Here is a 13,908-nt window from a genome sequence, read left to right on the forward strand (position 1 = left end):
CATGAAATAGGTTGATGAATTAAGAATACAGTGTCACGCCCTGATCTGTTTCACCTGTCCCTGTGATTGTCTCCACCCCCTCCAGGTGTCGCTTATTTTCCCCAGTGTATTTATCCCTGTGTTTCCTGTCTCTCTGTGCCAGTTCGTCTTGTATGTTTTCCAACAGTTTTCCCGTTCTCCTGCTTTTTGCTATTCTCCTTTTTCTAGTCCTCCTGGTTTTGACCCTTGCCTGTTTCTGGACTCTGTACCCGCCTGTCTGACCTTTCTGCTTGCCTTGACCACGAGCCTGTCTCCCACTCTGTACCTCCTGGACTCTGATCTGGTTTTGACCTTTTGCCTGTCCGCGACCATTCTCTTGCCTACTCCTTTTGGATTAATAAACACTGTAAGATTCGAACCATCTGACTCCTGTGTCTGCATCTGGGTCTCGCCTTGTGTCATGATATACAGTGGTTTGATTAATCCTGAAAGCTGTTATATTAAAGTTGAAACAATAGGGGTTGAACAATAATCCTGTAAATCTACCCTAATTCTAACATCATGGAACTGTATAACAATGGTCCAGTTGTCGTGAACCGTGCTCCAGGCTTCAGGTTTAACCTTCTACGTGCGGTTAAATTACTGCAAAAAGTTAGGCTAATATGACCCACTAATGCTAATGACCCTCAGGAACAATTTACATGGATGTGGCAGATGAAAGAAAGGTCAACGGAATGGCTACAATTTGAAAGTGACAATTTGAAAGTGACAGTTATAAATGTATGTGGGTATTAGTGACGGGGGATCCCGATCGGGGCACATGTTAAACATGATACAAATTGCTAAATGAAATGGAGAAAACGTTTTATAGCCCATACATCAAATTATGAAGGCACAAAATTACAATTCTGAATAATGGCACAGCTATTTATAGCCTATTTCACTGTGGAAACGGGTCACCAATACATGTCATATTGATATGATTTTCAGTTTGCTTTCATATGGCTGTTTAACATTTGTCTCCAGGGATCATAAGGAAAACAAATGCTATGTGTAATTTACAATCTCCTTCTCCAAACGGCTTACTCATTTACCTAGCTCTTATCAATAGCTCTTATCCATTTATAAATTACAGTGCATGGAGAATGTTATTTATATCGGGAAAAAAAAAATTGCTGCTTTTCCCACTTGGAACCAGCAGGTTCTCGCGACCTTATCCATGCTTTTCTCTCGCATAAAGGTGGTGGAATTATGAGGGAATGAAATGAAGGTCGGAATACGTCTTATCTGTAGACACACCACCACACCTTCATTTCTTATAACTTCACCTAGAGCCAGAACCGTGGGAAGTAGTTTGGGGGTGGGGGTGCTTTTAATTCGGGTGTGTAAATGCACACATTCAAATCTACACTCGTGGCCAAAGGTTTTGAGAATGAGACAAATATTCATTTTCACAGTCTGCTGTATTTTTTTCTGTATTTTTACTTAAGTACTTTACACCACAGGAATTAGAATAATCATTTAGTAATTTAATAGGATCTCTATGGGCACAAATACAAAGATGAGTCCTTTATCTATATCTATTGCCTGTTGTTAACAAGCATATCTGCCTTCTCATTGCCCTCATCGGTTTACACCGCTGCTACTCGCTGTTTATTATCTATGCATAGTCACTTTACTCCTACCTACATGTACAAATTACCGTGACTAACCAATACCACCGCACATTGACTCGGTACCGGTATCCGGTAAATATAGATGAAATAAAAATAAATAAAAAATCCCCTGTATGTAGCCTTGTTATTGTTATTTTATTGTGTTACTTTTTATTTTATTTTTGACTTTAGTTTATTACATAAATATTTTCTTAACTCTATTTCTTGAACGGCATTGTTGGTTAAGGGCTTGTAAGTAAGAATTTCACGGTAAGGTCTACACCTGCACATACGACAAATCAAATTGGATTTGATTGCTCCCAACTCATAGGAATCCTCACCCAGTTGACTACTTTAAAATGGTAGAAGCCCTCAATGGCAATGTACATGCTAAAACGGGTTATGGCCATTATTAGTTATATCTATATGGCAACAGGCACAACTCCGATATAAAGTTTTTTTTTTTTACAGGTCCATCTACTTATATCAGTGCATTGTTAACAAGCTAACCATTACGAAACATATATTCGATCAAATAAGCCTCACGTAGCAAATCAGCAATTCCATTTTTTGCTGACCAAATTCATTGAGTATAACGGTCGTCACCAGTTACCACAACCACAAAGTCATAAACCCCGCCTATTTCTACAATTTATCTTCTTAAAATGTGATTTTAAACCTAACCCAAACTTTAACCCTAATCTCAACCACACTGCTTAACTTATGCCTAAAGGCCAAAAAGATAACTTTTGTTTTCATTCATTTTTACGATATCATTTGACTTTGTGGCTGTGCTATTTAGTGGAAACAGAGTAAAACTTCTCGTTTTATTTTTCTCGCTTGGCCTCTTCCTGTTTGGGGGCCTTCTTTTATTTACGTCATTGTTGTGCGACTACTGGCATTAAGCTAGCGAAAACGTCAGCTAAATGGTCGAAAATACTGCCTTCTATTGGTAAATTATATATTATAAACATAACTTTATTTGCCATATGAGTGGCGTTATCCATCTTTGTAGAAAGGTGTTGATAGGTTTGCATTTCGTAGAAAACTGTGACGTGCAGCTTGCTGGGCTATAGCTAAGGTTAGCAAACTAGCATTCAGTGAAACTTAAAAGATTAAACGTTTTCTTAGTTTTTACCAATTGGTGTTTCTGATGTATTCGATCTCTAATAATTGCCTGTTAGTTAAATAAGTATTAAATACTTGGTTTGCGAGCACGTGCGCGACAAAGCTGCACTCCACCTTTGCAAATCCTCCAAATCAATCACTCATTGGCTCATATTATTGGACGTTGCACAAAGAAAGTGTTTATTATTAGTCCTGTTATTGTTGCAGAATGAGTTAGACAATGACCAGTGGTGGAAAAAGTATCCAATTGTCATACTTGAGTAAAAGTAAAGATACGTTAATAGAAAATGACAAGTAAAAGTGAAAGTCACCAAGTAAAATACTACTAGAGTGAAAGTCAAAGTATTTGGTTTTAAATATACTTAAGTATCAAAAGTAAATGTAATTACTAAAATATACTTAAGTATCAAAACTATGAATAATTTAAAATTCCTTATATTAAGCAATACGGGTGGCACAATTTTCAGTTTTTCAAAATTAAATTAAACATTTGTGTTTAGTGAGTCTGCCAGATCAGAGGCAGTAGGGATGACCAGGGTTGTTCTCTTGTGAATTTAACCATTTTATGTCCCGCTAAGCATTCAGAATGTAAGAAGTACTTTTGGGTGTCAGGGAAATGTATGAAGGAAAAAGTATTTTCTTTTGAAATGTATTGAAGTTAAAGTAAATTTGTCAAAATTGTAAAGTACATATACCCCCAAAAACGACTTTTCACCACTGACAATGATGCTGATGGTTTCCCCTTGTATCTTCTCATAGTTGGGCTCTAGGCTGTGAGTGACACTGCCAGGGAGGGATGAGGATACGGCTGCAGGGCTCAGGCCATGCCGCCGGCCTCCTCACCGAGCTCAATCACTGCCGTCTCTCCCGCCTCTTCTGTGATGTCATCCTCCAGGTGGGGAGCCGCTCCTTCACAGTGCACCGTGCGGTGCTCGCCTGCGCTGGGACACACTTCCGCAGCCTGTTCTCAGGTAGGGGGAAACCGATCGGAACCTCTGGAGCCGGAGCTACGACAACGTACTCTCTGGACTTTGTGTCCCCGGCCAACTTTGAGAAGGTGCTGACGTTCATCTACACCGGAGAGACCTTCACAGACCTGATCGATGTAGGGGTGCTGTATGAGCTGGCAGAGAGGCTGGGGGTGAGAGAGCTGGTGAGAGCCTGTCACACTACCTTCCCTGACCTGCCGCAGCTGGGATCAGGGTCTGCAGACTGTGTGGCGGATGGAGACCTGGACCCTGACATGGTTGCTGCTGCAGCTGGGTCATCAATATGCTCGTCGTCGGCAGCATCTTGTTCCTCTCTGTCGTCATCTGCTGGTCCCTCGGCTGCTCCTACCCCGGCGGCAGCACCATCACCTCTCCCTCTCCCCCAGGGCAGCAGGGTGGCCAGGCTGGGCCGGGGTGGTGGACTTACAGCCACTCTGTCCCTGCCTCTCAAAGCAGAGGATGAGCAGTCTCACCTGGGCTATGGACAGATGGGCTATGGACAGATGGCCGAAGTCAAACAGCTACAGCTGGCTGGAGATCAGCGGAGTTCAGTAGGTAGTCTCTCCACTGTAGCTGTTGGGGCCACCCCAGGACTTCTCCTTCCCTTGCAGCTGAAGACTGAGGAGGGCATGGAGGTGGTGATGGGAGACAGGGTTGGTAACAGTGAGGAGGAACAGATGGTAGCTAGTGGGAGTAGAGCTGGTTCTCCAACTCCATGTGTGTCTGACGCCTGCTCCTTCCCTGACGCGTCAGCCCAGCTGGGAAGGGTGGTCTGTGGGGTGGAGGCTCCCTGCGCCCCCTCCTCCTTTGGAGACCCCCTGGACAGTCTGCAATTGGGGGGGGTGGGTGGGCTTAGCTCTGGCCACACAGGGGTGACAGGGGTCATCTTCGAAGGGGAGGGGAATGAAGAAGATAATGAGGAAGAGAGAGAGCAGCTGCAGGGAGATGAAGAAGGGACTGACGGAGGAGGGGACCAGTGGAGACCCCTGGCTGAAGATGTCATTGAGCTGAGCGATGACGAGAATTACATGGAGGAGGAAGAAGATGAGGAGGACGATGAAGATGAGGACTTTGTGTGTGTGGAGAATGGAGCAGTGGTTAGCAGAGAGGGAGAGAACCCTGGTCAGCTGTCGGGAATGGTGGCATGTAAAGCCTGTGGGATGGAACTGTTAACAGAGTCTGCTGCCCTGAGGGCCCACGCGGAGACCCACCTCACTGAGACAGGGACCTGCAGGGTGTGTGGGGCATCTTTTCCCGGGGATCGCGGGGCCAGCATCACCCACGCCCTGTCCCATGTGGTGTTCTCCTGTGACATGTGTCATCTCCAGTTCTGCAGCCAGGCCAAACTGGTACGCCACCGACGCCAGGCGGCTGCTCGGTACACCCTCCCCAGTCAGCTCAACAACGCCACCAAGGGGCACAACGGGGAGCTGCAGTGTGCCGTCTGTGACAAAACCCTCACCAAGGATTTCCAGGTCAGTGTGGTTTGATTTGCTTCATTTTTCCTGGGTGATTTGGCACGCGTTTTGGCTAATGGCAATGGTGAAATATAGAGGCTGACATAGTTCAAACAAATTCACTGAACTCAAGAGTACACCTTGAGAAGTGGCTAAGACTCCCGAAGATGTGTGTTATCCCTCCTTGTATTGTTGACATATAGTATTGTCTCTCTCCTGCAACCAGGTCATCAGGGATCACCTGCTGAGTCACGTGTCTATCCAGTCACTGAGCTGTAGTGTGTGCCTGTTACCCCAGCCCTCCCTGTGTGCCCTGCTGTGGCACGCCCTCACTCACCTCTCCCTGCCAGTCTACTCCTGCCCGCTCTGCGCCTGCGGCTTCCTGGATCGCCCTCTGCTGGACAGACACATGGCCCTGCATGCCGAGGAGGCAGAGACTGACAGAGAGGCCATGAGGGCTCATAAAGCAGCCGGGGCAGAGGGAGAGGAGGAGCTGCGTTGCTTCTTATGCCCACAGACCTTCCGCTCTGGCACAGCCTTCCAGTACCACCTGAGTTTTCACACCAACGAGACCCAGCCCCAGGGGCAGGGCCAGGGCAGTCAGGGATGGACAGGGAAACGTAAGGCTGACCAGCTGGAGTACTCCTGCTCCTCCTCCTCCCCCCTGGAGGCTGGCAGCCTGGGGAAGCTTGGCAACATGGGCTTCGACCTGGGGATGGGCTCCTTCCGCCTCTCAGACAAGCTGGTTCAGGGGGGCGTGGCATCTGGCTTCTCCGCAGGCCTCCTGTCCAATGGGAACTCCTCTAGCATGGGTGGGTCAGCCATGGGCGCCGCCATCCCCCGGGGGAAATGGTACCGCTGTCGCTTCTGCGGCAAACGCTTCGCCCACTCTGGCGAGTTCACCTACCACCTGCGCATCCACACTGGGGAGAAGCCGTACCAGTGCAAGGTGTGCCTGAGGTTCTTCCGAGGCCGCTCCACCATGATCTGCCACCTGAAGACCCACGCCGGGGCGCTCATGTACCGCTGCACCGTCTGCGGCCTGTATTTCTCCACACTCAAGCTGGTTTCCTCCCACATGGAGATCCACAAGGACCACCTGCCTCCAGACTTCAACATAGAGCAGACTTTCATGTACAATGACCACTCCAAAGAACCCCTCCCCGCACAGGACACCTGATCAGCTACTCCTCTGGTGTCCTTCTGCCTTCATCTCTCTTTCACTTCCTTTTATTTCCCACGTCTTTTTTTTGTCTGCGAGCTTGTCTGTCATGCTCCTCCTCTTCTCTCTCTTTTTCACTCTCTCTGGTTGTGGACCGTATCTATAGACTTGTAGAATGCATTTAACTTGTTTTATGTCTGTATTTGAGATGGTATTTTGGATGGAAGAGACCTGTTTTGTAGCAAAAGCATAAAGGACATCATCTTCTTTCTTGGAAGTAGTTTAGCCACTTGATGGCAGTGTATGCATTGTTGTCTATGGAAGGACTTATTACTGTTTACTATTTGCAAGCTGTCTTCAAGTCCATTGGCTTTTCCTAAATTGCAGTCAAACATTTTCCTAAGTGTACTATTACTCTGTGTTACAAAATGTGTTGTTTTTCTGTCAGTTAAGCACCATGTTCATGTATTCATTTATATATGAAACACATGATGGACCATCTGTGTCTGTCTGAGTGAAACACCATATTTACTACTGTGCACCAAGCGTTAAAGGCCCAGTGCAGTCAAAAACGTAATTTCCCTATGTTTTATATATATTTCCACATCATGTGGTTGGAATAATGCTGTGAAATTGGGACAATTATGTTTGTGAAAAGACGACCTGAAATTCCAGGTTGTTTTAGTGGGATGGAGTTTTTGCCTGCCTGGTGACATCACCAGACGGTCAATTACTTAATAGACCAATAAGAAAAGTTCCAAACCTCTCTGCCAATTACTGCTACTTTTAAGTGTTCCCCTCAGACAGTCCTGGCAAAGTTATTGCTTGTGAAATTGTTCTTTGCTAAGAAGCTATTTTAGTTTATTTTTGACCATTTTAATTGAAAAGAATCACAGTAAGTTACTTCATTGTTACCCAGAAATGATTTGATATTGAGATAAAAACGTCTGCATTGGACCATTAAGTGTACCTGACCAGTCATACTGCACTTTGCATCTGATGAATGAGGCCTTACTGTACCAATTCACTTGGAAACCATTTAGGTATGTTTTCCTCCAAGCATTTTACTTCTTTAGTGATAGACTATTGATAATGCAAACATGATACTGTGGTTCATGTAGACTGTATGTATTAGTGATCAGATGATATGAACAAACAAACGGTGGTTTCCAACTCCACAGTGCCATTAAGTCACACAAGCGGTTTTAAATTCACATGAAATCATGTGTGTTATGCCGTGTCTCAGCATTTCAAAAGCACTACATTATGCTCTGTAGACTTGCATACTTTGGATATGATATTTAAACTCAACTTGTGCTTGTGTTCTATTTGGTGTCTTACCTCATGATGAAACGTTTTATTCTATTAATGCTGTTTTTTTAATTGTAATTTGTATGTACTTTTTTAGTGCGAACTATGAACGTTTTCCATTATCTATACTGAACAAAAATATAAATGCAACATGTAAAGTATTGGTCCCATGAAATAAAAGTTCCCAGAAATGTTCCATACTCACAAAACCTTATTTCTCTCAGATTTTGTGCACAAATTTGTTTACATCCTTGTTGGTGAACATTTCTCTTTTGCCAAGATCATCTGTCCAACTGACAGGTGTGGTTATCAAGAAACAGCATGATCATTCCACAGCTGCACCTTGTTGGGGACAATAAAAGGCCACTCTAAAATGTGCATTTTTGTCACACAACACAATGCCACAGATGTCTCAAGTTTTGAGGGATAGTGCAATTGGCATGCTGACTGCAGGAATGTCCAGTAGAGCTGTTGCCATATAATTTAATGTTCATTTCGCTACCATAAACTGCATCCAACATCGTTTTAGAGAATTTGGCAGTACGTCCAATCGGCCTCAGAACCGCAGACTACGTGTATCTACGCCAGCCCAGAATCTCCACATCTGTCTTCTTCCCCTGCGGGATCGTCTGAGACCAGCCACCCGGACAGCTGTTGGAACTGCGGGTTTGCACAACCGAAGAATTTCTGCACAAACTGTCTCAGGGAAGCTCATCTGCGTGCTCGTCATCCTCACCAGGGTCTTGACCTGACTGCAGTTTGGCGTCGTAACTGACTTCAGTGGACAAATGCTCACCTTCGAACGCCATTCTGTTCACAGTGTGAACAGAGTGCCCCATGGTGGCGGTAGGGTTATGGTATGTGCAGGCATAAGCTACGGATAACGAACACAATTGCATTTTATCGATGGCATTTTGAATGCACAGAGATACCGGAATGAGATCCTGAGGCCCATTGTCATGCCATTCATCCGCTGCCATCACCTCATGTTTCAGCATGATCATTTACGTCACCCATTGAGCATGTTTGGGATGCTCTGGATAAATGTGTACAACAGCGTGTTCCAGTTCCCGCCAATATCCAGAAACTTCGCACAGCCATTGAAGAGGAGTGGGACAACATTCCACAGGCCACAATCAACAGCCTGATCAACTCTATGTGAAGAAGATGTGTCACGCTGCATGAGGCAAATGGTGGTCACACCAGATACTGACTGGTTTTCTGATCCACGGGCCTACCTTTTTTTAAAGGTATCTATGACAAACAGATACATATCTGTATTCCCAGTCACGTGAAATCCATAGATTAGGGCCTAATGAATTTATTTCAGTTGACTGATTTTCTTATATGAACTGTAACTCAGTAAAATCTTTGACATTGTTGTATATTGCATTTATATTTGTGTTCAGTGTAGTTTCCAGTTCTGTGAAGAATAAAGTTAACAGAAAAATGTTTTGAGAATCCCATTATCTTGTAACTTTTAGACCTAGGCTTGATTTTTCTTCATTGCATTTAATATGTTATGATGTCCACTGCCACAGAATATTACATTTGTCATCACATTTTAATGATGCAAATGCAGTTATGCACAATTGAAAGTGTTTATCTAGTTCCTGCTTCAGGGATAGGTGACCTTTGAAACTGGAACCCTGTTCTGCTCTAGGTAGGCTGCTTCCTCCCATTGTGCCATATGCGGAGTGAAACCTATGTCTTTCCTCCCTCCACTGATCATCATGTCAACATCATTAAACCAACGGAAATGTCCCACTGGACTTTCCAGTGAAAGCAAACATAGGCCAGTATTCAACTAAAAGAATGAGGATTTTGTGTATTTATTACCAAACAATAAAAAGTTATTCCATTTGGGGGCAGTTTCCCAGACACAGATTAAGCCCAGTCCTGGACTAAAGAGCAAGCTCAGTGGAGAATCTCCTTTGGGATAGCAGGATACCAACTCATATAGAAATACTATGAGATATTCATAGTGTTGTCCCTATTGAGAAGTCATCAAAAGGACAAGTTGTTGACTTTTATAATACACAATCATTCTATTTGAAATACTTTTATTGAATGTAACAGGTGACATCATTCAGCATCCAACACATTTCCAAATTCAGTAGCTTTAAAAATATATCGTTAAATACAAATCAGAACATTTGTTAAATATGGATGTTACTGTGTGGAAATTAAGACATGTATATACGTTTGTGTAATCACATTTTTTTATATTTATCAGTTACATTTCAACATTTTTACAAGTTTTTTATACTCAGTAGTTATAAGGATCAATCTTATCTGCGTTGCACAGAGGAAAATGTTTGTTTGCGAGGAAGCATTCCTCTTCACCCTGTGACGTAATGACTGCAATTCTGTCCTCCAGAAGTTCCTAGACATAAGTTCCTGTGGGAGTTTAAAGATGGAAAATAATCTGTAAATGTTTCCTTCCTTCCTCTGTTTACAACATTGATGGGCTGAAAATCAGGATGGTGAGAAAAATGGGAGACAGATTATGAGAGGGACACAGTGTTTGTCAGCCTATAATTTACATGACTATTGCTTATTGACCAAGGCTGCATCTCTAATCTCCACACTTCTCCAAAAGTATGCACTTGCACACTCCCTGTCTTGGATTTAACAATGATGGAAACTCCCTCCAGGCATTGCTTACACTAATCAAATCCTTAAAAATCCATGACAGGGAATGTGCAAGTGCAACCTTTGGAAGTAGGGTGGACAATCTGGTCATAAACAGCAGAGACTGTCAGGAGGCTTCTTGTCTTGTGCCCTGTCTTTTAGCCTCTGAAAGCAGCACACGCTTCAGTAACAGTTCTGAAGTGATTTTCTTTTCTTTCCTCCATTGTCCTTCAGTGATGATGGCTAGTTAAGTCTCAATGTGACACTGTGATGCTTCCTTTTTCTACGAGGCAGCAACGTCAGAATGGCTGGTACTCATGTTGCTAAGCTTGCGTTCCGTCTTCCCCGTGTCTGGTCCTCCTGCTTTGGGCGCAGTTTCTTGGGGATTCAACCCTCCTGGGTTCTCCCTGGGTGTATAGTGGACCACAGCGTTGATCAGGTTGTTGCGGAAGCTCTTGCTGAGAAAGTTGTAGAGGACTGGGTTGGCGATGCAATGGAACAGGGACAGGCACTGGACCACACTGAAGGAGAAGTAGAGCAGCTCCACTGTGTTGCAGCTGAACACGTGAGGGTCCAGATCATCCACCATTATCAGGAACATGACCATGTGGTATGGCAGCCAGCAGAGGACAAACACAAGGGAGTACACATGCACCAGCCACACATCCCGTCTTCCCTGCACGTCTGGAGCGGAGCGCACCGCCCGGGCGATCAGCACGTTACAGGTGATGATGACGGAGACTGGGACCAGGAACTGGAAGATGAGGCAGAGGAAGGATATGGAGACGAACCACTCAATGTAGTCTGGCAGCATGTAGCAGCCGGGCTCGTTCCACTCCAGCAGGTCCATGTGGAAGTTCTCCAGCAGAGCCAGGAACAGGGAGAAGAGCCAGAGACCACCACAGAGTAGCCAGCGGCGAGGTCTGGCCACGGGGAAGCAGGCGGGAGACGAGGGCCTGGACAGGGACAGGTAGCGCTCCAGGGTCATGAAGGCCAGGAAGAAGGAGCTGCTGTAGAAGTTGACTGTGTAGATGAGGTGGGTGACTTTACACAGGAAGCGGCCCCACAGCCACACCTTGTCCATGGTGACCTCCAGCATGAAGAAGGGCATCATTAGAACCACCATCAGGTCCGACAGGCTCACGTTGATGACACAGAACAAGACGCCATTGGCCGAGTGGCGCCGGCGCCAGTTGACCCACACCACGAGGGTGTTCTCAGCCAGCCCCACCATGAACAGCAGCAGATAGAGTAGGAACAGGGCGATCCGCCGATAGTCTTTATCCAGGTTGATGGTGCATTCGTATACGAACCAGGGCGTGCCATTGAAGAAATTAAATGAGGAGTTGTGGAAGTCGTGTTCGTTCATGGTCTGTTGAAAGCAGAGGAAATTGTTAGCTGTGTTAGGAGTTTAGTATTGGGCTAATCAGTTTATAATCAGATGTTACATAATGTAAGCAGTGGAGGACGTGGATTGTTCAAACAAGGATTTCTGGCTTATGAGTTTGCTAATGTAGCCTACAAAGATGAGATGTGAGGAGCATTTCTCTCCATAGAATTGTCATGAATAATTTTTAAATCTACAGCGCCTTCAGAAAGTATTCATACCCCTTGACTTATTAGACATTTTGTCGTCTTACAGCCTTAATTATCACCCATCTACACACAATCTCCCATCATGACAAAGTGAAAACATGTTTTTAGAAATGTTTGCAAATTCTTTGAAAATTAAATACAGAAATATCTAATTTACATAAGTGTTTGCACAGCTGTGTCAATACTTTGTAGAATGACCTTTGGCAGTGATTACAGCTGTGAGTCTTTCGGGGTACGTCTCTAAGAGCTCATCACTCCTGGGTTGTACAACATCTGCCCATTATTCTTTTCAAAATTCTTCAAGCTCTGTCAAATTGGCTGTTGATCATTGCTAGACAACCATTTTCATGTCTTGCCATAGATTTTCAAGTAGATTCAAGTCAAATCAAATCAAATGTTATTGGTCGCACACAGATATTTAGCAGATGTTATCGCGGGTGTAGCGAAATACTAAAACTTTAAACTCGGCCACTCAGGAGCATTCACTGTCTTCTTGGTAAGAAACTCCAGTGTAGATTTGTCCTTGTGTTTTAGGTTATTGTCCTGCAGACTGAACCAGGTTTTCCTCTAGGATTTTGCCTGCGCTTAGTCCATTTTGTTTATTCTTTATCCCAGTCCTTAACGATCACCACTATGCTTGAAAATATGGAGAGTGGTACTCAGTAATATGTTGTATTGGATTTGCCCAAAACACAACACTTTGTATTCAGGACAAAAAGTTAATTGCTTTGCCACATTTTTTGCAGTATTACTTTAGTGCCTTGTTAAAAACAGGATACATGTTTTGGAATATTTGAATTCTGTACAAGCTTCCTTCTTTTCACTCTACAGTATCAATCAGGTTAGTATTGTTGAGTAACTACAACGTTGTTGATCCATCCTCAGTTTTCTCCTATCACAGCTATGAAACTCTGCAACTGTTTTAAAGTCACCATTGGCCTCATGATGAAATCCCTGAGTGGTTTCCTTCCTCTCTGGAAACTGAGTTAGGAAGGTCGCCTATGTCTTTGTAGTGACTGGGTGTATTGATACACCCTCCAAAGTGTAATTAATAACTTCACCATGCTCAAATGGATATTCAATGTCTGCTTTTTAATTTTTTAATTTTATCTACCAATAGGTGCCCTTCTTGGAAAGGCATTGGAAAACCTCCATGGTCTTTATGGTTAAATTCCACTTTGGCATTATGGGATACTGTGTGTCTCAAATCTAAATATAATCCAACTAAATTTGGATAAAGTAAAGAGGTGAGAATGCTTTTTGAAGGCACTGTACCTGAGAAAATATCAGACATTATGGTATGCATATTAGCTAATTTAATAAGCACATTTTGATGTTTTCTAATCTTCTGTTTTCCTCTTTAGTAATCATAATAATATAGCAACAAAATGCATGAATAAATTACTTTCTATATAGTGAAATGAGAGAATGAAATAATAAATATTCACAAATGAAAATGTTTATATATCACTCACAGGCTATCAAGTCTAAACTCAAATCCTTGCAAATTCTACTAGAGGTGAAGAACAGGAGGAAGCAATACAGTTGTCATACATACAGTATATTGATGTGCTGCGAAGCGGAGTGCCTGGCAATAGATGATGGGTGGTGAGGGAAGGTCCCTCAGCGCAGGTGGTTTTCCTGGTCTGCCTGCTTGGGAAGCTAGCTGTGGCTTGGAGGAGCAAGAAGACCGTACTGGCTCTGGGGTCAGTAGAGAATCTGTGCTTAGTTTAGGCAGACTAGATGAAGCCTTTTCCTCCCCTCATTCATCCCCCGTCCTGTCCCCTCAGAGCCAGAGTTGACAGGACATCCTAAGAAATGGGGTGGGGCTTGGTGGTGCAGAGCAGGAAAGCCTTAGTGGCTGTGGGGCTGCCAGGGGCCAAATACTGGCCTATGTCCCAAATGGCACCCTTTTCCCCCCATTTAGTGCAACATATTTTTTGGCCTGGCCAAACCTAGTGCACTAGATAGGGAGTAGGGTGCCACTGGGGTCAGTG

The 13,908-nt window shown here is 44.1% G+C and overlaps 2 protein-coding genes across 2 annotated transcripts; one reads left to right on the top strand and one right to left on the bottom strand.

Moving 5' to 3' along the window:
• Positions 1-2,492: 2,492 nt before the first annotated feature.
• LOC106567078 (zinc finger and BTB domain-containing protein 39) lies at positions 2,493-7,890 on the top strand. Its single transcript, XM_014135946.3, has 3 exons — positions 2,493-2,586; positions 3,522-5,226; positions 5,435-7,890. The coding sequence occupies exons 2-3, from the start codon at positions 3,559-3,561 to the stop codon at positions 6,386-6,388; spliced, it is 2,622 nt and encodes an 873-aa protein (XP_013991421.1). The 5' UTR covers positions 2,493-2,586; positions 3,522-3,558; the 3' UTR covers positions 6,389-7,890.
• Positions 7,891-9,727: 1,837 nt separating this feature from the next.
• On the bottom strand, positions 9,728-13,698 carry LOC106567077 (atypical chemokine receptor 5). Its single transcript, XM_014135945.3, has 2 exons — positions 13,470-13,698; positions 9,728-11,687 (listed from the first exon to the last, which is right to left on the bottom strand). Exon 2 carries the CDS (start codon positions 11,682-11,684, stop codon positions 10,599-10,601), a length of 1,086 nt encoding a protein of 361 aa, XP_013991420.1. The 5' UTR covers positions 11,685-11,687; positions 13,470-13,698; the 3' UTR covers positions 9,728-10,598.
• Between the last annotated feature and the right edge of the window lie 210 nt (positions 13,699-13,908).

Source organism: Salmo salar, chromosome 13 (genome assembly GCF_965601325.2).
Source record: "Salmo salar chromosome 13, fSalSal1, whole genome shotgun sequence".
Classification (NCBI taxonomy): Eukaryota; Metazoa; Chordata; class Actinopteri; order Salmoniformes; family Salmonidae; genus Salmo; species Salmo salar.